General features: G+C 34.9%; 2 protein-coding genes across 3 annotated transcripts in view; one reads left to right on the top strand and one right to left on the bottom strand.

Annotated features, from left to right (window-relative positions):
* Positions 1-10,414, top strand: part of LOC100329058 (retinoid X receptor-like protein) — a 47,893-nt gene extending 37,479 nt beyond the window's left edge. For both annotated transcript variants that reach the window (XM_078005452.2, XM_002731651.4), the window contains exons 5-7: positions 607-733; positions 1,985-2,209; positions 6,169-10,414. In XM_078005452.2, the coding sequence (XP_077861578.2) occupies positions 607-733; positions 1,985-2,209; positions 6,169-6,419 (603 nt within the window). In that variant the 3' untranslated portion in view covers positions 6,420-10,414. The remainder of the gene's footprint in view (positions 1-606; positions 734-1,984; positions 2,210-6,168) is intronic.
* Positions 10,415-16,728: 6,314 nt separating this feature from the next.
* On the bottom strand, positions 16,729-26,041 carry LOC100371093 (uncharacterized). The gene is made up of 7 exons (XM_085491959.1): positions 26,020-26,041; positions 22,482-22,649; positions 21,634-21,723; positions 20,911-21,061; positions 20,335-20,502; positions 19,437-19,503; positions 16,729-17,913 (listed from the first exon to the last, which is right to left on the bottom strand). The coding sequence occupies exons 1-7, from the start codon at positions 26,039-26,041 to the stop codon at positions 17,713-17,715; spliced, it is 867 nt and encodes a 288-aa protein (XP_085348085.1). The 3' UTR covers positions 16,729-17,712.
* Positions 26,042-27,205: the final 1,164 nt, after the last annotated feature.

Below are 27,205 nucleotides of genomic sequence, written 5' to 3'. Positions count from 1 at the left end.
TACTACTACATGGAACACGTGTTTTGATGTAAATAAACAATCTGTTGTATACGCCACTTGGAACTCAAGTTTCAAGGACACGCTCGCGATAACCCCTTCGTTTTAATATGACGAGCACAAAGAGAACTTTCAAAAGTATAACAGGGACTGTGTCATTTTCAATGACTTGTTTTTTCACAGATTTGGCATACTTATACAAAGCTCCCCGACATGGCCATTGTGTTTGTGTGAAATTCTCGCTAAACCTGACATGGGTGGATCATATCATGTCAAATGTCTGTCTGTATCAATGTTCATCCCAAAAAAAAAAAACAATCACTTTTTATTGAATCGACCAAAGAGTATTCTAATTATTTGTGCATAAGAAAAAACAAAATTATTTTTACTACAATGAGAAAATAATTTTTACAGTATATGCCATATATATATGGATGCTGTTCCTTAAGTTGCTGATACAGGCTGATTGTACATCTAACCAAACGTACCACACTAATCTTGGGTTTTCTAAAACAGGATCAGGTTTGGATTGTTGGAAAAATGTGGCACCACAACAACATGCTTTTACGCATGATTATAATTTGAAATGCATATTTTCTGATTCCGCAGAACGATCCAGTCACCAATATATGCCAAGCAGCAGATAAACAGTTATTCACTTTGGTTGAATGGGCAAAGAGAATTCCACACTTTACAGAACTTCCTTTGGATGATCAAGTTATTTTACTACGGGCAGGTACTTACCCTTTTTGCTTTTTTAATAAAAAATAGATGGCGGTAAGTTTTACTTTAATGTATTTTTCGGAATATGGATAAGTTGTTAGTCCTTGTTTTGTGTGTAGTCTGAAATCGAGAACTTTTAATGTTGGTTCTGTTTGTTTGTTCATTGGTGCATCAAGAGCCATTTCTCAGACAATTTTCCATCATTTGCATCAACTTTTTACTTTTTCAACTTCTTGGAAACTACTTGCCTGATTGCTTTGATACTTTGTGGATATGTACCATAGGGAAACTTCACTTAGATTTGTTCATTTCATTATAAATATTTTTGTCATTTTTGGTAAAAACCGCAAGTCTGATTGATTTGATAGTATACACATAGCTTCTACAGGTGGACCTCTCTCAAATTTGTTCATTTTGTGATGATATCCTCAATTCTTTAATTGAAATGTGCATTGCTAACAGCTGAGCTATCTCAGCCTGATCTGTTGAAAGTTTGCATAGAAGCACTATACTTTTATGTAATGCCATAGGTTGTGTTGTTTTGTCTTAAAATCCACAGTCTGTAAATGTGCTTGTAATCATTTCAGCAGATGAAGATGGCTTTGTATCAGGATCATACTTACTTTGTTATAGATGCAAATAATTTTAATAACTGTTTCTCTGAGATGGCTTGCATGATTTTGTTCAGTACAGTGATTCTACTGTAAGTAAAACATGTTGAAAAAGCGGCATGCAATTTTAGCGAATTGTGGTAAAATGACGTAATAGCAAAATGTTGATTTAGCGAATCTCTTTTGTCATTGTTGATTTCCTGTTCTCACAATACTTGTCTGTCTCGTGCCAAAACAAATGTGCAGTTATCACCTCCATAAAAACAAAGAAAAACTGTCAAGTGTAATTAGGAAGCGCCCCAGATTTTTATGTTCCAAATAACTTTATACAAATCCCCAAGCTTTGCCATTTTGAATTTATAATAAAGTCATTAGCAATATCTTGAATTAGCGAATCAGTTCTCTCGCTAAATTTGCTAAAAAGACATGCTCGTGAAAAAGACATGTTTTACAGTATATACTGGATTTTTACTGGATTACACTTTTTAGTGATTTAACCACATATGTACAGCTCATTACAGTACGTTGGCTGCAAGGACTGATCGCATCAGGCTATTCGCTGCTAGTGATGGGATTTGGCATTGAATATAGAACAATGACTGTACATTTTCAATGCTTGTAATAATACTTTTTGATGGATTTATTTGTCATAGGTTGGAATGAACTGTTAATCGCAGCTTTTTCGCATCGCTCTATCGCTGTTAAAGATGGAATCTTATTAGCTACTGGTTTACATGTGCACAGAAACAGCGCACACAGTGCCGGAGTAGGTACTATCTTTGACCGTGTACTCACCGAACTGGTGGCAAAAATGAGAGAAATGAAGATGGATAAGACAGAGTTAGGATGCTTAAGAGCCATTGTTTTGTTCAACCCAGGTGAGTAGTTATTATTGGTATGCCAACTGTTTGGATGTCAGTAATCAAAGATTTCTTGAATGCATATGCTCAAAACGTTAAATTGATCACGAGCAAATCTCGCAACCAGTGGCGAAGATTGGTGGAGCACTTGTTTACAGCCTCATATCAATGTACAATAAATATCATAATCGTTCTGGACACCTAGATTATAGTCAGTCATGTTTTTCTTAGGCACTGATTCCTATTCATTGTTTTTTTTTTTTCTTCTGAGTAGAGAGAATGGTTAAGCAGTGTTTGACTCCCATGTGCGAAGCACAAAATGGGAGTCTTTGCAGTTAGTGTGTCTGTATGTGTGTATGTGTGTGTGTGTTTGTGTGTATGTGTGTCCGACTGTTCCACTGCTATCTCAAGAACCATACATCGGTTTTTGATGAAACTTGGTGCATAGATGCTCTTGGCCAATGCGCAGATTTGATTAGGTTTTGGGAAAAATCCATGCTCGTTAATTACCTAATTTGCATGATAATTAGCTAATTTTTAGCTGTTCTATGACTGTTCCACTGATATCTAAAGAACCACTCATTGGATTTTGATGAAACTTGGTACATAGATGCTCTGAACATATGCACAGATTTAATTAATTTTTGGTAAAAATCCGTGCATATTAATTACCTAATTTGCATGATAATTAGCTATTTTTTAGTGGTTCCATGACTGTTCCACTGATATCTAAACAACCACTCATTGGATTTTGATGAAACTTGGTACATAGATGCTCTGAACTAATGCTAGGTTTTGATTAGTTTTTGGTAATAATCCGTGGATACTAATTACCTAATTTGCATAATGATTAGTCAATTTTCGGTTTTTCCACTGATATCTCAAGTACTAATCATCACATTTCAATGAAACTTGGTACATAGATGTCATACGACACTGCACAGACCTGATAGTTTTTATGGTAATATCAGTACATATTAATTACCTAATTTGCATAATAAATTAATTTTCAGCATTTGATATAAGTAGTTAGCATTACATTTCAATGAAACTTGGTACTTACATACTCAAGGACTATGCAGAGATTGATTGTTTTCGATAAATATTTGTGCATATTAATCACCTAATTTGCATAATTAGTTAATTTTCAGCTTTTCCACGGGTATCTCAAGTACTAATCATCGCATTTCAATGAAACTTGGTACATAGATCCTTTAGGACTATGCAGAGACCTGATTAGTTTTAGGGTAAATAATTGTGCATATTAATTACCTAATTTGCATAATTAATTTTCAGCTTTTCTACTGATATCTAAAGTACTAATCATCACATTTCAATGAATCTAGAATTATGCAAACCCAATTAGTTTCCGGTAAATATTTGTGCATATTAATCACCTAATTTGCATAATTAACCAACTTTCACACTGATATCTCAGGTACTATACATCACATATCAATGAATGTACATGGATGCTGTAGGACAATAGACAGACCTGAATAATTGTGGGTTAAAATCTGTACATATTAATTACCTAATTTGCATAATTAACCAATTTTAAGCTTTCACACTGATATCTAAAGTACCGTAAAAACTCCAAAATTTCGACCGGTTTTAAATAATTGGTGTTAGAAATGTGACGTGTTTTTAGAGTCAAAATTAAGGTGCATTTTCGGACGGTCAAATTTTTCAGAATAGAAATCAGCAAATAAAAAAATGGGGATGATAGACAGTGTGCTTCATTAGTTTTTAAAAAATGCAATGTCCGTCAATTGACGTAAACTTCCTCATGTTTCACGGTAAAAGCAAAGGTCGTGGCCGAGTTGTAACTCAAAATCTAAACAAAGTCATCAATCAGTATTATGACAAGCAAAACAAAACATCAAGACGCGGAGAAGAGGTCAGCACAAAACTAATAGGTCAAAAGACAAAGCTGTCTCGCACTACCTAGGAAAACTTGCGAATGTTCGAAGTACAGGTACCCATTGGACAAAAGATACATGGAAGTTTAGCAAACTATCTCCCCGACCCAGTGCAATGTATCCAGTTAGAATCAAAGCTCACGTGTCCCTTATTTGAGGGACCAAATTCTGCCGTAAATTCGCCCTTGGATAACTAAAATGGGATTTAAGAAAATAAAATGGGACTTTTAAGGTGTATTTTGGCGTCATTTTTCGGACATTTCAATCAATCCTGCCGGCTAAAATAGAGTCTAAGTTTTACCGTAGTCATTGACGTCTGTCTATTCAAGAGTACACGTGTATGATTTTTATCGTGACTAGCGTGAGCGGGTAAGCTTCCTTTCGAGAATGAGCTGTTATCACTGTGAACAATGTTAAATTATTCTTCAGATGACCAGTTTATTTTTTAAAAACAACTAATTTTTTTATTTAAAAAAAATCATGCCGTTTTCGCATCAAAATCCAAGCCAAAATATCGTACTACAACATCAATCTCTTCCGCATTGCGTTCAATAACATTAACATATTTAAATAAGCTATCGTAATTTGAACACGTTGGCATCATCCAGCTTTTTGATTGGTTAATTAGCGATTTGACCTATTTGACCTAAGAGAACATGGCGGATATCCTACAGCATCAAACGTTTATATGAGACCGGAATCATTCGCTTACGATGAAACTAAGTTGACTTTTATTTGTATTTCATAACCATTCAACAAATTTATTTTGTGTACATTATTATAATCACTACTGAGTACAGTAATAATCAACAATTCAGAAACGCAGCATGCCGAGATTTTTGTGTTCATTTTTATTTGAAACTTCGTTTATTTAGAATATATTTTCGTTACCAATAAAATAAAAATCTCTCAGTCATTCAAAAACCCGGATTCATGCCTTCGAGGAAGGTCCCGTTTGAACGCTCACATCAGTTTTTTTTTCGTTTGGGGGAAAACTAAAACTGGTCGCAATTTTCGAATAAGAATGAGTCGGCAATTTTTAGTGGAGTCGAAAATTTGGAGGTAAATAAAACACCGAAACCCGGCAAATAAATAGGTGGTCGAATTTTTAGAGGGGTCAAAATTTTGGAGTTTTCACGGTACTAATTATTCCATTTCAATGAAACTTAGTACAAAGATGCTCTAGGACAATGTACAAACCTAATTAGTTTGGGGTAAAAATCTGTTCATATTAATTCCCTAATAAGCATAATAATTCATAATTTTTTGGTTCTAATCTCATTTCAATTAAACTTGGAGACATAGATTTTCTGTTACATTGCGCAGACCTCATTAGTTTTACACTCAAATCTGGTCATATTAATTTTCTGATTTGCATAATTAGTTTTCAGCTAAGTAATTTCGAATTATATTTAATGTGTCTTCAATACTGTCAGCACATGGGAGTTCTTTCTAAGCTTTCTTTGATTTGACAATGAGCTGTTATCACCATGACGAATGTTAAATACTGCATCATTTTATGTTTCAAAAATTGTTAAAGCGAGAGGGTCGTCACCTGCGCACGCACAGGAATTGAGTCCCAAGCGACGATAACACACACTAAAAACACAAAGGCTCACGGGTAGACGCTTGTTTGTGAACAATGACACGCTATGGCCATCTGACGCATGCGCAGGTGACGACTCCCCCGCTTTAAACATTTTTTCACCTGAATTAATGTCAAAATATTTATGTATACTTTGGGCCAATACCACACTGCATTCTGATGGTCAACTACAGGCTTGACCCATCAGGTCAAAAAATGCAGTTCCAGGTTACATCTTGTTTGGGAAAAACATCACAGATATTGCTTCACATTGGTCTTTTGATTGTCTAAATTAAAAATACATATAGTATTCACTTCATTGCAATGCCAATCGAAATAATACTCTTCTTGAAGCTTTCTAGTTTTACTGCATGTAATGTTATGTACAGACTGGTTACATGAGGGATCTTGTGCGTCTCTCGTTGTCGTCGTCGTCATTGTTAACAATTTTTTGTGTTAATTATTTATAGATGCTAAGAATCTTGGAACTGTTCAGAAGGTTGAAGAGCTACGAGAGAAAGTTTATGCTTCGCTGGAAGAATATTGTAGGAAGACTTACCCAGATGAACCTGGTCGATTTGCCAAACTTCTTCTCCGTCTGCCAGCTCTGCGATCAATTGGCCTCAAGTGTCTGGAACATTTATTTTTCTTCAAACTGATCGGTGACACACCAATTGATACGTTTTTGATGGAAATGCTGGAAGCACCAAGCAGCAATTGAAAGATACAATATATATATATAAAACACATGTCTGCTTATTAATTTTTTTTAAATTTAGTTTCTCAAAATTGTTTCTTCTGTCATACAAAATCGTTGTTCACCCCAATCGGTGTATATCTAGTGGTTTATTATGTGCAGTATTCCACTTTAAATAGGGGTGGAAGGGGTTAAAAGATTTCCCTGGCTAAGAGCTGGCAGTGAAAATACAGTGCCATACTTTTTGATGTGTTCCCTCCACATCTTGTGCTCAGTTGTCACCCCTGTGTTTGTAGTAGTTTGAACCAACTTCTATCACTATGGTTTGTACCATTTTTATGTGGGGGTGATTACATAATACGGTGTTGATATAATTTAGTATCAAATTTGAGTAAGTTGTATATGTAGCTTGAGTTGATTTTTTTTTTAAACGAAGAATTGAATTTTGTGATGTCTGATGGCATGCCAATGTACAAATGACTGATTTAAATTGGTCGCTTCGTATTTCTGAAATGTTTACAAACCGTCAGTGTCATGTGGGATTGCTGCACATTTGAGGTTTTCGTAAATCTGTTTGTGTGTTTTTCCCTGTTCTGCATCATACTCGCCTGTTAGCCAAGGTCAACTGTGAAATTGGTTGCTCAAAAAGTGAACACTAACAGTTCCTGCTTCCGTCAGTAAGCTTGAAACCTTTATTTAAAAAAAACACAATCCAAACATCTTCACACAGTTGCGTAGAAATGCTGGCCAATAAATTATTGTAAATATTACTGATGGGGGCGCTATATTGAGTTTGTTATAGGAATGTGTATGAATTGGGCTAAAGCCAAATTGAAAACATGCTTGGTGATATCATTATGTTGGTTGTGGAAGCTCTGTGTAATCCAAGTGCCTGAGTTATCTTTTTTCAGGGAAATTCTGTCACTGTTTATAGTCGATGGGTTTCAGAGTAAAACTTGAAAAAATGTTTTTAAAACAATTGTAATTATTACAAAAGAAAGGAAACATTCCTGTGTGGATTTACGAGAAATATGTTTCATTAGAAAAAGTTTGCTCATTATCTTGAGCAATCTGCACAGTACAGTTTACACAAGCTGGATCCATGATCTTTTAGATTTCCAGTGACAGTGTTTGTTTGTATTTTTTGCCTAAACCATTAAGAATTAGATTAATTACAAGCTTTGGGTGAAAAGTATAGGTTTTGAAATGGACTTTTTTTTTTAAAAAAACAAAACAAAACAATGTTCTACTAAAAATGTACTGTTAACTATCATCAATTGTTCAGGTTGATTTGTCTGTCAAAGAAAATGTAAAGTTTCATGATAAAATGACTGATTTGTATATTCTGTGAATCACTACATGTGTATATAGCCTGCACTCAGTGTTAAAGGAACCACGCTTTCCTCGCGTATAAACTTTTATTTAGTTTACATTTAGAGTCAACATCATTTTCAAAATTGTCATTCGGGTTAACATACCTCCAGAGCCTCTCTTTGGCACAAAAATGTTAGTGCGCCCTCAACATTCAAATTAGTTTACTTTTCTCTCATTGGTCTATCATGTTAGCAGAAATTAGTAATGTACGATTGGTTTTAATTTTTTTTTTAACCCGCCGAAGCGGTTGTGTTTTTACATTTCTTAAACTATCACTCATTTATCTTTCAATTTATTGTGGAATTTATTAGATGGTTCAATAAACTGGAATTTGTTATCTGTTGACAGAAATAGATAATTTATCGCTAATCCTTTGCCAAACTTTCACTAAGTGAACGTGCATAATTTTCCTTATTGTGAATGGCTAAAAGTGCTATATATTTATGGAAAACTGTAAATATTCATTAAGAGCCTTCAAATTCAAATATTCAATAGTGATTGGCTCAAGATCTTAACATTGCTACATTCATGATACACTCGCTCGCCTTCATGTGACATAGCAACTGCCGATTCAAAATGAAGCATTTGCTGATTGGATAAAGTTGAACTATAACTCGTTAAACGATGATGGTACAATACCATTTCTCGATTGGTCAATTTAAAGTCTTTAACAGCCATTTTGATTTGTAAAAATTAATATTTCTAAAACTACCCCAGGTTTATGCCGTTCACTGTATATCTATTTTGTTCCGAATTTACAAAAATTATAAAATAATAATAATGTGCCAAATTGATGGCAGGAACAATAATGGCATTCAAAAAGTGAAATAATTAACAAGCAGTAAAAAAAAAAGTTTGATATTACAGTATATTAGCAAAAGCCGCTCAAATTTTGCACTCCAGAGTATTATATCTAGTCTATTAGAATCACTTATAAACAGAGAGTTGCATATATTGAATACTGAATCATTGAAAATGACTTTGTTCACGTCTGTAATTATTAGACAATGGAAATTGTTGATTTCATGATTGTATTTGCAAACAAGGTTAATAATCTTGATACTGGCTTGTGCACATTTTTCCCTTTTAGTTTTAACTCTGCTTTTGCATACAATATATCTGTTTAAACTATTACTGATAGTGATTATTCCCCCAATGTGAACCATACATTCTGTATTTTAAAAATGTAACATAAATTGTAACCCCCCAAAATGTAACGCTAAATTCAATGTTATCTTTGTGTCAGTAAAAAGTGGAATATTCAATATAAATATAATAGACCTTTGTATTATATATTATATATATATATATATATATATACATACATACTTTGAGCTTTATATTTTTTTGCACCATAGTAGATCCCAGCTGTATCTTTATACTTCACTAAATGAATTAAATCATTTACTTTCGATTTCAAGTTGTTTTTGTTTCCTGAGCCAATTAATGTTAGTAAAACTTGTATACGTTGCAGATAAATCTCTTTATATATTTAGATATTCTCTTTGCATTGAAAAGTAAACTTTTTTGAAAATTCCATTTGTAGTAGTTTTTTTTTTTTTTTTTTTTGATGAGGGAGGCAGTCGCAATGTGTCATTCTTCTTGGATTCACAGGAGTGTAGTTTTTGTTTAGTGACTTCTCGCAGACAATGGCACATTGGTTGTGTTAAAGCAATGGACTACAGTGCTTGTATTTTAATGTGAACGAAAAAGCAACCAGACCAAAATTATTACAATTTATATAGGTCGCTGCTCAATAGTGATACCATTAAGGTGTTGCATTTGAACGAACAACATTGCACCTTAGTTTACAAATCAGCGAGCTATATTGCAATTCTGTTGGTTGGATTGCTTTTTCAAACAGTCAGTATGTGTCAATTACAAATGAAATACAGCCAAGTACATGATTAGTGGTCAGTTTCTCAGGAAAAGCCATTTTGCATGTGCTTTGGTGAGGCTGTTGATTCCGATAGGTTCTCTGAAAGAACCATGAATTCTGATTGGTTCTCTGAAAGAACCATGAATTCTGATTGGTTCTCTGAAAGAACCATGAATTCTGATTGGTTCTCTGAAAGAACCATGAATTCTGATTGGATACTCTGTCCAGCGATTCTGGCTTTTAATTAGTTCTCATTAATTTTGTTGTTATCTGTTACATTATTATCATGGTGTAACACCCAATTCCCTGTGCAGGCAATCTATAATATTGGAGTGACATAAAAAAAAAAATCAGTTAACAATTTTTTTTTTTTTTTTTTTTTAGCTATGTAAATATGAAGCCTACTTATCCTGGTAATTTTTTTGATTGATTTAACGATAAATTGTGTGCGGGGGGGGGGGGGACTGTTTATATCAACTGTATGCTATTGATTTACTTATAGCGGTGGTCTTTGTTTTTCATTTGTTTTTGCCACAGTAGAGGTACATTGTACATTCTTGTGGAGATTTTTTATCAATAAATGACCACCCTGTTAGTGTTTCTCCTTCATTCTCTGCAGCTTCTCCTTAGTTTATTCAGATTACCTGGTGATAAGTTGTTCATGTATCCCATTTTTTTGTTTTGGATAAAAGTAACTAATTTGGACTTTTTATTCTTGATTCCGAATTGACTGTATGTACGGGTAATAAATCGTATTTTAGACACGTGGTTTGCGTTTTATTTCACTTTTCGTAATGGTATATCAGGATACTGTAAAATGCATTGGGTGGGTGCGGTGGGTGTGGTTGGGATTTTATGGGGTGGGGGTCGTTGTCTGGAAATTTTGTAGCAGGAAAACTTGCCCTTGGTCTTGAAATGACGTTTGTGAACTTTCCTAGTCTTGAATGAATTCCAAAATAAATAATTGATACAGGACCATTCCTAGCAGTAAAGAAATGCAGTGTTCAAATTGACATTGTTATGCAACTGTTTTTATCCGTCAGACTTAACATACATAATGTGGGGTCAACTGGAATCTGAACTATTTTTATGGACACCTGTCTGGATTCAGTCATAGCGTGATATATGTATACACCTACGACATTGACCCGCACGGCATCATTCACTTCTGAAGATTGAAATTTCCTTTTAACTGCTAAATACTGTAATTGCAGTTTCAAAATCCACAATTTGATCAATGGATGTAATTATATTACTGGTGCTGTCACTATATTACTTGAACATCTGCAAAAGTAAATATAATGCTTGCGTAAAAAAAAATGAATCTGCTCTATCCAAGGAACACAACAATGTGATGTGTAAAATAATAAAATCTAAAATTAAGTTAGGGGAATATGTGTCAAAGGTCATATTGACAAGTTAAATTTATAAAGTCAGTGGAATCTAAACAAGTCTGTGTTCCACTGGGAATGAAAAAAAAAATCATGTTGTTGGCTGTCGCCTTGGTGTTAGTTCCACCACCACCCCACCCCCATGATTTCAAATATTTCACCCTTTAATATAAATTAGTTACTACTCTAAAAACTAGTAAAGTGGCCTTGGGTGATGACATCAATGACAATTGTATTTGATTTGGTGATTAGACATGTGGCCTTCATTCAGTACAGGCAAGTTTTCTGGATCACAATAACCTGTGTTGTTGATCTATAAGTCGGATTGCAATTTTGAAGGAGCACAGCTGAGTCTGTTGTCGGTTTTTTATATTTCTTAATCCATGCATGGATTTAAGAATATTCTTAACTCCATGTTCAATGTAATAGTGATCTGTTATGACAGGGCGAAATTAGACACGCATGAATTAGCCATGGTAGGAGCTAGTACCTTCCATTGAATAGCTGAAAAGTCATTTCCCGTAAATGTCAATAATGGATGCTATGTAACATTTGGTACCATAGAAATAATTTTAGTTCAATATTACATGGATTATGAAAATAAATGAAGGTTGACAGTCGCCATGGCAAACACGTACTTATATCATTTATGTTCTTGTATTCCTCGGAGTTGAAATCGATCACTGAACTTGTTGACAAATGATGTCCCTATTTTAAATCTGATCAGCCCCCAACCCTACGTACCAAAGAGTAACACAAGATTGGTATCTGTGTGAACTATATACCATTGACCAGCTTCCGAAACAAAGAGGCCTAATTAATCAATATCCCCGTCAGATAAATGGAATATTCGTCTACTGTTTCCATGGTCAAGGTTACGACCTACTTATGTGTCCAAGGTCCAGACGTCTGCTTGTTATGTACAACACTGGTGTGTTCTCTGCTTCAATATAAACATGCACAGCTTAAGAAAATGAAACGCGATGATACCGTAGGATACAGAAATCAAATCTCTATAAAGTTTCAATTAAATACGCTTCAAGCATATCACGTTATAAAACGTTAAAGCGCGGTAGTCGTCGCGCTGCGCATGTTCGACATTTGTGTTGATTAACATTGATTTTCCCACAATCCAATGCGCTCTTCAAATGTCAGTTCGTACTCGTTGATCTGCGCAACAGTCAAAGTCGCCATCTTTGTTTATATGAGACCTATATATCTCGCACATGCGCAGCGCGACGACTACCGCGCTTTAATACTAATATATATGTATACCACATTTGCTATATTAGCGCATGCGCTCATTAAAATTACATAGGTGATTCTACTGTCAATATAAGTAATGTTTTAATGATTCAGTGTACACAATTTAGCGGGGGGTATATGCAATTTTATTGGAGATGCGCTTTTAGGGAATCAAATACGGTATTTGAGCTGCATTATTAATGTTTACAGATATATAAGACAATCCTGTTATCACTGTGACTATACCTCTAATGACATGGCGAGCGAACACGTGTCCTGTCGTAACCCCGCCCTTTAAGGTAGAATGTTACACAGAAGTACAAATATTGCCATTTTCTCAATTTTTACATATTGACTGATATTTCATGTCACGAGGATGGAGAGAATGGAATGAACATACAGGGTCTAGTATTTATAAATATTTTTAAAAAATACAATATTTTAAGTGGAAAATGTTTTTTATTGTGGTCTATGGAAACTGCTGCTGAAGTAGCTGCATTTTGTGCATATTATTGTACTGTTTTTTTTTTTCTCAAAAAACAGATTGACAGTAATAAAACAATCACATGCTGTTCACTAATACTAAGACAAATATTTTTAGACAGATTTTGACACAAAATATTGCTACAGCCATGTTCGCTAAAATATCATGATGTACACATGTACAAAAACTCCCGAATCGCATTCTACCTTGAACCGAAAGAATCAATGAGACAGCTGTCTGGAGCTTTCGTATTTCTCTGAAAGGTTACATTTCCTGGCAAGTATATTTATATTTAGCGACTGAAACGGTAGCCTTTTAAAACTGTAAAGGTCAACTACCAAGCCATTTACTATGTTTCACAACAGCCACGAAATAAACTGTATTTGCACCATACGGTAACGTAATAGTATCTTCCGATAATTTGTTTTAATGGTACGTACCTACTAGTATTTAGAGTGCCGATGAAACGTGTGTTGGTATCTTGAGTAATTACATTCAACCTAAAACATGCGCGTAAATAAAATGTTAAATGTTAATGTAATAACTTTGTCTACTTCATGGTTGTTAACCTATAAACTGATGCGGTGTTCGATTTATGACCAAATGCACTTTTTTTTATGAACTTTTTTTGATTAAAACTTGTTTTTAAGACTACACATAAAAACACTATGTCCTAAATATATTAACTCTATCTCTACAGAACACGCTCAAGAGTAGGCTTAATTTATTAGTTTATTGACGCTTCAGGCGTGATGTGTAACGTCTTCTGGTTGACTGTTTCCTGTCTCGAGTGCCATAACGCACCAAGCCGTAATTAATGAAGCAGGTGAACGCTTTTCACTAGCTGTATGCTGCCCTCAACGGTAATTTGTTTGAAGGTACGAAAATGAGATCACAGGGTACATTTCTGGTACAGGAACGCAGCGGTATATGATGCCGAATGTAAACTTTCGTAGGTCGATTACATCGTACTATTTTCTATGCCCTTAGTCGCATAGCTGCATTTTGCATAAGAAATACGGCATTTTAACAAATACAGATAGGAGACCCGGGAAGATCTCTTGGGGGATGAGTTTAAGTTAGGTACCCGAGTCTGGCACGCTCTAGTAGAGAGAAATTCACACCTCCTTCCAGGTTCAAGGTTGAGCTAAACACAAAACATTATGAAGTTACACACTAAACACGGTTCATGGTGGCGTTTATAAAATATAACAATACCCCCGTGGCATTCTAGTGTTTGTTGCCAGCGAATGTTACAGGGGAATCTTCAGACATTTTTGGCCGCGAAGCAAGATATTCTTCTAAATGCTATTATTGATTTCAAATTATACTACTTAAACGTACATTTTTTTTCTTTTAATGAAGACTGCGTTGCGTACCCGACTTTAGTCGAGTAAAGACAGATTGCATGGGCAGCAACGGCGTCGGTGCGCATTCAAGTTGGGAACAACATTCGGTAAGCTTTACAATGATTTTGGCAGAAAAACTGATGCTGCCCGACGCCACGTGGCTGCCCGACCCCGGTGCCCGACGCTACGTAATCGAACAGTGAGTTCAATGGACGCACCTGTTGGCATCCAATTTTGCATAAATTTAAGACTGGAACGCACAACTACATTTGTATAATCTGTCAGGCCGAGTTCGGTGGTTCAACCATTCAATTGGTTGTGTTTGAAGCACGTGTTGGGTACAGAATGTGTTTTTTTTTCTTTTAGCATGACGTGATCTCAATGTAGGCTGAATTTAATACGTCAAAAAAAAAAAGGATGTCAGCAAACAAGCCATTTTCTGATTGGTCTGACAAGTACAATCTTGTAAGTATAGCTTCTCCTTGACTCGAAATTGTTATTGACTTAGGAAACACAAGTAGGCTCTAAAACTTTATTGCTGTAGTGTTCCAAGAATACAAAATGATGAATTCCCCCATTAGCACGGATAACCGCACACCTATGATATAAATGTCACGTGATTTAAATAATAACAATCGATATTGAGAGTAAACTAACAAAAAAAAATTCTCATTTGCTATTGGTTAATGTTCTATGTTGTTTTGGTAATTTTGTGAAATCAGCTCCCGATTTGCTTCGCGTGGAAAAGCGTTGCCAATGAAATGAAACACCTAGTTACGATCTAGTTATTGGGCATATCAATTGCAATAATAAAACTAAGAACCATTGTGACAGTATGCTGCCATTAAATTTTGAGTGCAGTCGTGTCTCGTTTGATGACTGTCAGGTTATAATAGCCTGAGTACTAAGGGATATCGTGACTACCACGCCACAAATGAACATGCGAACCGCAGGTCGTTTACACAGATGTATATGTTGAAAAGATTTAAGCATCACATACAACTATTGACAGCATGTTGTACGAAATGACCTGATTTCTCTAATGCCCTTCAAACCATACTGTTTGCACATTGTTAGGATAATATACTACATGTAGTATAATTAAGTTTGTTAGTTTCTTGTATCTGATCTCATGAGCTGATCACTGGAAACTGTTATTCCTATAGTTGTAATCAAAATACGTCTACGACGTTTAACATTGCAACATCTAGTAGGTAAAACCAGTAAGGCTGAATTTACGTTTTTTTTGTTTACTTATCGCTTTCACTACTAATAGTAAGATTAAATTGGGTCTCCTCGCTGGAAGGTGCTACTTTTTGGAAATTACGTTGTGCGTTTTTATCTTTCAAGATTGCATACGCGAGTTTTACCAAGACCCCCCCCCCCCTTGTCTCTGAATATTATATAATGTAATGAATATAATGTAATGACCGTCTAATAATTGCATCGACCCAGGATTGGTAGGCGATCAGAGTTGAACTCCAATAAGTGGTCGTTGACCCTAGGCGCCGAGTGCACCTCATATCCACTGCATCATCATAATATGGGCGAGGCTTTTAATAAACCCTTGGAAAACGTTCGTTTAAAGTAGTTATTTTTTTTTTAAAACCACATATTAACAAATCTAAATTGTCGACATGTCAAAGTCACTGTTGGTGTAACACCGTTGACATGACAACAATGGCATTTTGTTATGACAATAGCACCGTGGACGTAACAAAGTTAATTTCTATGACGTATTGAAGAATGTCATCAAATCAATCAATGAATGACGTCATTGCTACTCATTCTAGCCAAAATAACACAAAACGTTCCAATAAATGTCCCATGTATAATAAATATAAAAAAATATTCATCACACGCACAAGCGAAACAGTAACAGTGGCTTGGAAAATGGTTCAATCACGAATAGTAAAAACAGCGATTGAGACTATATAACATCAGCGGTGATGTTATATAGTCTCAAACATAGAATATGATTTGTGTTGCAACTGGACTTGATTTCTAGTCGTGCCCTCATCTGGCTGTTCAGTCTATATACATTTACCTCAGTGGCCAGGTATCGAGGCATTTAAAACAAAACCGCAATACACGGCAAGCGGCTCTTTGGACCCGAGGTGAAACAAGAAAGCGGAGACAGCGATGAACTGGAATGGAACATATGTTTTTTTTTAGTTCTTTTTCGTCCCGAATTCAGTTTTTAATTGAATGTCAATGATCAGCTTATAGCGCCCTCACAGGCTCTCAGTTTAATTGTGTTTGATGGAGGAAGATGGAGACTTCTTTTTCACATTAAACTTTAAGAAGATGAGATAAAAGAAAACCCATAAAGACAATAACTCTAATTCAAGACATGTCGAGAGGAACCGAATTTTGATTAATCCACATGCCTCAAAAGATGATGCCAAGCACTACATTTTATTATAAGTTGAATTCAGCTATATATTTCTGACTCTAAATTAGAAATATTAATTTAAATAATATTACACAAAGTATCTTAAATAATTGCTGTTAATATTGCACTTCATTGGCACCTTATTTTTAGCTTGTATATATTTTATTTCTTTATTTGCGGTAAAGGGTCTTAGCCATCATACAATACAAGTGACAATTATTGGGTAACAGAATAACGTTTATTATTTTTCATTGATATGTATTATATAGAAATAAGACCATCTAATGTGTAATTTTGGAAGATATCAAGGTTATAAATATCGATATATTGCAATTTATGTATAAAGAATGAGGCAAAACAGCATTTCTGCATGTTATTGTGATGCATAAGGCATTTTTAGAAAAAAAAGTAAAATTCCCCCACCACGTACGTAAAAATACTTTTACAAAATATGCAACATCTGTTCTCCTTTAGTAATCATCTAGGCCTGTCAATTTTTATATTAATTACATCCCTAAAAACACCGAAACTAACTATTATATGTTTTTAAAATACATGTTAGATAAACATGATAAATATTTCTCAGATTCCAGAGCTGACTTGATTGTAACATAAGTACATATTTTATGCAATTGCGTTAATGGACCATGCAAATAGCTTATTCTTAAAAAGAATAGCTCACAAATATGAATAGGGTCATCGACCTACTGCTCGAGCCAGGCTGTACTGAAACCATATCTGAAAAGCATATTCGCAATACAGGAAACCCACGGTGTTCTACCGCATTCATCCATTTTTTTTAACGTACTAGTAATATAACACGTTTTGAGATATTGAGTATTTTTCATACGCACTAATTTGGTTCAATAACCAATTAAATGCAATTCTTGAATTATGCACAACATAATGATAGCCTCCTACATTCACCAAGAACTGTCTTTGTATTCACATTATTGTTAACACCGATTAAAAAGTGGCGACATTTCGTTTTAATACTACGTTATTAAACGAAAAACAATTATTTGTATCTTATTAATTGAATATCTATTTTCCAGTTTTGACAAAAAGGAATAACCGGTATATATTTCATTGTATTTAAATAAGGAAACTATAAAAGACCATGAATATCTACATTTTATAATATATAACATGTTGTAATTTGCCGTACATTGGTCAGTTTAAACATGCATATCTACATTGTTAGTAATTAAGGGGTACTTTGATATTGTAGAATTCCACAGCATTTTCACCCCAGATAGCCCTCTTTTCTTCTTCTGTGCATCCGTCGAGACATTCTTGTAGCGCTGTATAAACCCCCTCGTATGTAGTGTTGGCCATTCTAAACACGGGGTAGTCGCTTCCAAACACACATCGTCTTGCACCGAAACAATCCAAACAAAACTATAAAGAGAATGAATAATGAGACATGAAATATTGAATAGAAGCATTTGTTATTTTGTATTATGTAACTTTTGCGATAGTACCTTATTAAAATCACAAATTTATTACGTGGGGTGTATTGTCCGTAAATTCCCATCGCCTATGAAACAAGCAGCCTGTCGGCTGAGATAGCTCCGCTGTTAGCAATGCACATGGCAATTAAAGAACAGAAGATATCATTAGAAAATGAACAAATCTGAGAGAGGTCCACATGTAGTACCTATATGTATAATATATCAAAGCAATTGGACTTGCGGTTTTCAACAAGAAGTCGAAAATATCACTTTTTACCAAAAATGACAAAAATATTCACCGAAATTAGAGAATTAAAGATATCATTACAAAATGAACAAATCTGAGAGAGGTCCACATGTAGTACCTATATATGTAATATCAAAGCAATTGGACTTGCGGTTTTCAACAAGAAGTCGAAAATATCACTTTTTACCAAAAATTACAAAAATATTCACCGAAATTAGAGAATTAAAGATATCATTACAAAATGAAGAAATCTGAGAGAGGTCCACATGTAGTACCTATATATGTAATATCAAAGCAATTGGACTTGCGGTTTTCAACAAGAAGTCGAAAATATCACTTTTTACCAAAAATTACAAAAATATTCACCAAAATTAGAGAATTAAAGATATCATTACAAAATGAACAAATCTGAGAGAGGTCCACATGTAGTACCTATATATGTAATGTCAAAGCAATTGGACTTGCGGTTTTCAACAAGAAGTCGAAAATATCACTTTTTACCAAAAATTACAAAAATATTCACCAAAATTAGAGAATTGAAGATATCATTACAAAATGAACAAATCTGAGAGAGGTCGACAGGTAGTACTTATATATGTAATATCAAAGCAATTGGACTTGCGGTTTTCAACAAGAAGTCGAAAATATCACTTTTCACCAAAAATGACAAAAATATTCACCAAAATTAGAGAATTAAAGATATCATCATGAAATGAACAAATCTGAGAGAAGTCTACCCAAGGTACATATACACCAAGTATCAAAGCATTCAGGCTTGTAGTTTTCAAGAAGAAGTCGAAAAAATAAAACATTGAGACGGACGACGGAGACGGACGACGACGACGGACAATCACTCATATGATAAGCTCCGCTCGACAAAGTCGACAGCGGAGCTAAAAAAGATCCAGCAGAGAAAATCTAAGTTTAGATCATTGCTTAAATGTTGATGGAATCTTTCCGTGGTATCCATAATATGATAGGTTGTTATCAAATGTGTATGGCAATATATTTTTTTGGTCCCAGCATATGTGAAACCATATAAGCCTACGTTAAATAAAAACAAACGAAATCAGTCTTATGACCACTACTCAATTTTCAGTGCATGTACTAACGATTTGTTTACACACATCCTTCATTATATGAATCAAACAAAATATAGTGCAAAGTTTTAAACTCTTTGTACCCAAACTCCGCACACTTTATACTATAGTAATATTACTCACCTTAACGTAAGGCTTTAAATCATGTGACTTCCATGTATCCAAATCAGCCTCAGTCACCAGCCCAGATCTAAAATATGAGATTAAAATAGAAGAAAAAAAATCTCACCAGTCTAGAAAACAAAACGACCATTGAGTACTAGTAATATAACTCTCGATCACAACAAGTACATGGCTGTCGCAGGCAGAGACTCTACTTATCAAGCCACACTCACTCACGGGCACTGAGTTCCTCAAGTACGCCGCCAACGACTGTGATGAGTTGAGGCTTGAAAATTGCCTGAAAAAAGCTAACAACTTATTTTTGCTTCTCAAGACAGGGGGACAAGTCATCAACTGTCGATTGTGCTTACCAAAATAAAATATTTGATTGAGAAAACCGCTGAAAAATGAATGCTGGAACTATTCCAATGTAACTCTATGTTAAACATATGGTGGGAGAAGTTTACACAACAGAAAAATGGCTTTAAAATTGTCATATTGATGGAGGTTTCAGCAATTTCTGTGCAAAAATAAAGTCAGTGACAAGTGTTTTATTCAGGGTTGAATACAACAGAATAGCATAAAATAGCAGTTTTTTTCATATTGCCCTAACCAATATAACCATCTGTTAGATATTAGGATGAATTAGTTTCACGCCACGTGAACAAGAAGCTAGCTTAATGTTTTTAGTTGCAATTTAGTTGTGTGTATCATGTACTTGTTTGTGCACGTGAAACAGAATCTCAAAGTCATTGGTTGAAATTAAACTATGGTTGCAATACGTAGCTACATTCATTGGCCTACTATATTAAACATGGAGCAAATAAAGCCTAACGTCATTTTAAAGATTACATCATTCTACGCATACGTCGATTGTATCGTGGAATGTAACGCCACGCTGTGTCATTCACAAACTTACAATTTACAGTATACATTGGGATACTTTGCCGCCTGGCTGATATGCTGTTTCCACTCGTCTATGTACTTCCCATCTTTAATGTCCGGTTTCCCAATGTGGTCAATCATCAGTTTCAGTCTTGGGAACTTTTCAGCTAACTCTGCTGCGTAGCGTGATTTATGAGGTGGTCTGTATCGACAATGGAAACAAAACTAGTCACGCGTCAGTATGACGTCAGGGTGAACTAGACATCTAGCATTGCAAGCGACCAATACAAATTTACCCGAACACACAACACGTATTATTTACATACGTTCTCCTTAGCTGAGGTAAAAGAATGGACCACTATTTATTGGGCAAAAAACATGTATCGTTGCATGTTCGTTATCAATGAGATCTCGACGGCCATCTGTGTTTAAAGTATATTAAACAGAAAGTAAAAGCCGACTGGGGGTTACTTCCACGACTTTTCAGTTTATTCTGAATGACCATTGACAGTTATCTACAATAACTGGTAATATTTGTAGCAGTACATTTTAGAGTTCCACAAATTTTACCTACCCCCAATCGGCGTAACTGTGACACAATGAAAACTACCTGATGAGCAGGTCAAAGGTTAAACCTCTGTTCTCTATAATTGACAAGCTTTTGTGTACTTCAGGCCGCCCCAACCAATCAGAATCTTCGAACTCTGTGATGTATCTTAAACCAACCAAGAAGGTTAGATGTGACAGAGGTGCCCGATTCCCTGCAGAAAATATGTTTTTATTTCTTTGCTTGCTTACAGCATAAATCACAAATACCGGTAAACATAAATCAGTTGACAAGATATGTTAATGTTATTATGTCTTGTATAAACTATTGTAAATAAAGTTTTATTCAGAGAGAATTTATATAGATGTATTTGGGTATTGGAAATAGTTGATAGTATGAATTTATGCGGATGTGGGATATACTTATACATATATATAAATAATCCAATTTTGATGTTTTTCATGTCTGAAAGGAGGCGATTGTTTTGATTTCTCATTTAATTGTGTGTTCAAATCCCTTCGCTCACCCCTTTGAATAGTATTCAAACGCTTGTTGATTCACAAAGACTCGCCTCTGGTCCTAAAGACCACAGCAAATTGAAACAACGAATGCATAGCCCTGGAGAATTTCTGTTTTTTTCTGCAACATGACTACTGACCCAAAACAAATACTAGTAATCGCTGTTTTATCTGGCATTATGTTTATTTTATTAACACCATGTTATTATCCAGTGGTTGCTGAGTAAACAGTGAGAAAATAATGCAACATTGGTTATTGGAATGAAACAAATGCTTACCTCATCGGGTTTTGATAAATCTACCCATCCCACAACTCCAACTATACTGCTGTGCTTACGGGCTAAATCAAAGATCCAGTCTGAAATAATAATAACATAAATATGTTGTTTTACATTAACATAAATATATTAATATATTGCATGCGTCGAGGGGCATTTGGTGGGTAGGATTTCTGAGAGTTTTGATCCTAGGAATGCAAAGGCTGAATTTTGTCACAATTTTCAAAAGATGATCCATACATAGTCAGTCTGCATACAGTAAAATACTTTATTTTCGCTTGGAATTAATTTTTGCTATTTTCGCTGAAGGAATGATTCAGTGAAAATAAAATCCAGCGAATATACATTTTTTCCTATATTTCACATTCAACTTGTCGAAAATCAGTGAAAATAAATTCCATACAAATCCACCCAAAAATTCTTTTTAGCAAAAATTAATTCCAGCTAAAATAAAGTATTTTACAGTAGTTTTGTATTCGTTAAGAAATTTCTCTGTGAAAGAATACATATAATACTATATTGAAACATTATGCTGCATCATTTTATTCGAAATCGAAAGATGGTAAAAAACCTGCATGGTTTGTTTCACAAATTTTGAACATTTATGGATATTGTAGAAAAATACATGAAAGTGGGTGATATGCTGATTATGGCATTCAAAGAATGAAAGAAATATAAACTTAAATAAATAAAGCAAAGCTTAACAAAGATCCTATACTATTTACTCTAGTATATGCACTTATCACATCCTGGAAAATGTATGAAATGGAATATTTAACTAATATATTGACAGTTAACAGATAATGACGTACGACAATTCAAATATGACCCGACTTACAATTTTCATCTAGGGTGTTATTAACCACTTGTACAAATATAAAATTTTTCACAGGAATTGAAGAATTCTTCAACTCGTCTTCAAGGTCTTCTGGGAGGAAGCTTCGAAACAAGGCAGAATGTTCTTCTGTTGGCCACGCATAATTGAACTTCTTTAAATTCCAAAAATCTAGTAAGAAATAAGTGGTAATCGAGATTATATAACTAGGAACTAAAACAGTTATGCTTTAATTATTGCATTACCACAAGAATACATCATGATAAAACCAAAATATCCAAGAATAGATTTTCAGGAAAGGTCAATGACTCGACAATGCACACAAAACGCATAAAATAATGGTAAAGACAATGAGCCCATTCCATCGTGAGTTATTTGCATATACAGGAAACAACGCCCCTTTTCAAAACTCGTGAAACATGGAGGATGTTTAAACGTACTACATAACAGACCCATTGAGACGGAATTATGTGAAAACACGTACACATGGGTTCACATACTTGCTTGGATGTTACTGACATATATTTTGATGTTTTAGACTAGATTTATACGCCAGACGTTTGATTATATGAATATTTATACAAATTGCGTTCTAATCAATTGTCAGTTCATTTTTGTTACTAGCTCTTCAGAGATTCACACTCCAGGATTTCGTTCACCCGACTGCTGCTGAAAAAAGACGAACGAAGCAAACATATGAGCCCCTGGGACAGGGTACGGTTATACTGGTAAACAATTTCATTTAGTAACTTACGACAGTGAGTCCACGGTTATCGGCGAATTGCTTTGCACATTCGACTGCATTGTGAACTTTGACCTATTTTGCTGCGATCATGAAATGTGTCCATTGGTCCAAACATAACCCCCAATCTGCGTTTTCAGATGGCTATAAATGAAACCCCGAGAAGAGGGGTGTCAATAATGAAACGGACAGACAGATCTCAATCTTCAAGTGAACTCACTTCCGGGTACGCTCTCCACGCAAGGTGGCGCTTCTTCAAATCACTGCCTGCGCTAAGAACTCTGGGATGGAGAGTGTTCCGGGTACCAGCATTCGCTGAGCATTATGGGACTCGCCTCAGAATATGTCATAGTTTTCCACACACTGCAATTATCAACCGTATTAATGCGCGAGGTTCGTGCACTGGTGGGAAATATATACTCCAGTGCCGTACTGGGCTTTTTGTTGTTAGTTGTGAATGATGGTGACATATAGCCTCATTAATATGCCGGCAGCTGTCTGGTTTCACATATACCTGTCACGGGTTTGAATATAACAAAACATATAAGGTTGATTTTTTTATTGTCACACAACAAACAGACAATTAGGAAAAGTAACACATAAAAACAAGAAAACTTAACCAGTCATGAATACATTTAAACACAAGCAGAATGCCATTGTTGAAAGTATGCTGTTGGTCATGTATCTATGGTATCATGACACGAACGCTCCCCGTTTGTTTTTAAAAAAACAATTATCATATGTGCCTTTTTACGGTCTATATATTGTTCCACTGAAGATCACTTTAAATTTATAAAGTCAATGAAAAGTAATGTAAATAATTTTTCATTTTACGACAATTAAATCTGATTTTTCCTCCAATCACTAGCGCGTAGTTAATAAAAGCACTTTCTTTCAAGTCCCTGCAAAACATTGACTAGTGGCCGAATAGTCATGAAGAAACCTGGGAAATGTAACAATTGCCAATATTGAAAATCGTTCCAGCCTGTAATAGACAATTTCTTGATTTTTTTTTTCAATTTGTTTTCTAAAATTCAATAATGAGTTTTTATACTTATTAATATATTGTTGATATACTTTTAAGATATTTGAACGTATCAAAAACGATAGATATTTTGCCGGACTAATCCGTAGAGATCCGATAATAAAATTTTTTGGGTGATTACGGTTGGACCACCAGCCTGAGGGAAGAATTCCATCATTACGTTGGAAGCGCTCTGATGTAAAAGCGTTTAATGATACTTTCACTAATATATAGCTATATGTAATTAGTATTATATTTAATAACACCTGCTGGACAATACCTTGGATGTAATTTTATACCTCATAAAAATAATAATAAAGAAATTGATCTCAACTTTTTTCCAAACCGGTTCTGCTTTTGTTTTTCAGTTACTTGCTAGTTTCTGTTAGTGAGAAAGTTGCTCGTTTTCATATGAAGAAACAAATATTTACCACGAAATACGCAAACCAAGCCCAACAATGTCTGTGAAATTCAACAACATTGATTTTAAATTAAAAGACTTCAAACATTTAAACTTCTTTTTTCTTTAGTCGCAAATGTGCATCTTTTCTTATTTGTAAATGGATCAACACAATATCAGAATCATACTTATTAATTGTCGGTAGGTTGTATATTGAAACTAGGTCCTTGTGTGCTTTCAGTAGTTTTAGTGGTTTTTGCGGGAGCGATGTAAACATAATCCACCAAGAAGCCGTGTAGGATTTGACCGAGAAGCCGAGTATTTCACCTCGCATAAAAATGCATATGCCCAATCCAAGTTGGCGTAATATGTGACAACAAAATGTTGTGCTGTGTTGCATATTATTTTTATGCAGCTTTTCCATAGTTCACACTGACAGAATTTTCTTCGGTATGTGGCCAAGTAAAGAAAAAACTAGTTGGTCAAACTGTGTATGCAGACTACCACTGACCCTGTATTTGGCGCATTTGGCGCATTGTAGCTTTGATATTCATGCGTCCGTTTCCTTGACTTGCAGTACGAAACCTCCGCCTCTGTGCAAATATTTAAAACACCTATAAAATCTTACCAGTCCACAGTATATACAGTTGGTATGTTTCCAAACGTGCCACTGTTAAAAAAATCAACTTGCATCGTACACAAGATGTAATATTCTCATATGTCGATTAGGCTGCTTATCATACCCCTAAATGTTGTATTGGTTACAGATATTCACAACACAAAAGTGGCTAATTTAGTCAATACATTAACGCTTCCCGCGTTTTACCCCATGCTAGTATTACCTACTGCAGGTATATAGATGTCACAGGAAGTCTGCAAAGAAATTAACTAGTGTGAACAAGCTAGCTAGTGCGTGCTCAGCCTTTGACCAATAGAACAAATATTCTAGTTTTATGTCCGATTACTATGACAACTAATTCTTTTTTGTCTGTCATTTCAGGTACCTTTTAATTTAACATTAATAAAAATACGATGTGACGACCAGAAAGTTACATAAAATATGTCTGTGTCGTTGGTGTTCAACAAATTCAATTCTACTGACAGGGTTAAAAGCTGGAATTCATTGACAAAGTTAAAATAGCATTAACATAAACAAAACAAATTAAAACAACACATCCCGCATTTCTAAGTTAGTTATACAACAAATGGCAGTTCCACTCAAATCGGTGCTTCCTATGTTAGTATGACGTCACTCGCAGAGGACGTGCACTCGTATGCCGCTGTTAGTATCTGCCATGAGCTTTTTTCTAAATAGATAAAAGGTCTGTCAATGATAAACTGACCTCGGATAAGTTTAAATAATAACGTACAATACAGATACTGACTGCTGCCGCCATTATTACTCATCAGACACAGTGTTTATGAAGAAGATTTGGAAATATTGATCGAAAAACAATTTCTTACATCGCGCCACATTTATTGCAATAGGAGGTATACTTCTCCGGCAGCTCTGGAATTGTCTTGTGTGACAAAGGATTCATAATTCAGCCGATTTGACGTCGACACTGTAAATTGTGTCTTTTTATCATTGAACAGGGTAAGTTATTTTAAGTTGACGAGGAAATTATGTCCTTTATTTCCGTAATCACATGTGTGCATAGTGTCCCATTCTCTCACGGTTAACTCTCAGTGGTAAATCACTCTCATAGGGCCGTGCTAAGTTGTTGGCGGGCTGCACAGTGAAGCGAATTATATCAATATAGTAAGGGCGGGTGGCGTATTTTTAATAAATCAGTTGAAGACTGGCTGTGTGAGTACAACACACCTGGAGTGAATTAATACGAAAAACAAACAAACAAACTAAGTGTGTCGGAAAATCATTGAACTCTAGAATTTCGTTCAACAAATCAGTATGATTCCCGAGCATGCATGTTACGTTCGTCCCTAATTTGCATACTGTGGAATGTCTTTATTATTTTCCCGCCAGAAAATCAAACGCATATTTTTTTGAATTCATACGTCATTTGCTATGAAAATTGCAAATATACATTATATTGTATTTTGTAAGCAGATTTGTTTAAAGGATTTCTGTCACTGTAATAAGTAGTCTACATATTTAAATAAATTTCAAAAGAAAGAATATTATGAGGTCAAAGTTCAGGTTGTATGATCTGTGGCAGTCACCAATTTAAAGTCAACATTTTATCGTTGCTGTTTACACAAGGTAAACTTGTGAACTACTTCATCTGCCACACGGTCTAGTCGCTGGGTTCCAGTTAAATATTCACGATAGAAGTGAGGTGTTTATATTTATTTATGTGATATTCCAGAGAACTAGTGAATGTATAAGATGAAATTATTACCATAGGGTCTATGGTATTACTAACCCGAAATCCCTGCAATAATTTCGCCCATAGGGAGAGCAGTTCAGTGAAGTCGACCCATGGCCACCATGAATAGGCACTTCATTTGAGTATCATACCATATAATGACACTCTTATTTGAATACCATGCAATCTAAGACCCCTTTAATTTGAATATCATACCATATAATGACACTT

The sequence above is a fragment of the Saccoglossus kowalevskii genome, chromosome 17, assembly GCF_978046115.1.
Source record: "Saccoglossus kowalevskii chromosome 17, keSacKowa6.1, whole genome shotgun sequence".
NCBI lineage: Eukaryota > Metazoa > Hemichordata > Enteropneusta > Harrimaniidae > Saccoglossus > Saccoglossus kowalevskii.
The sequence above is the reverse complement of the archived record's forward strand: the minus strand, read 5'-3'. Positions and strand labels throughout refer to the sequence as shown.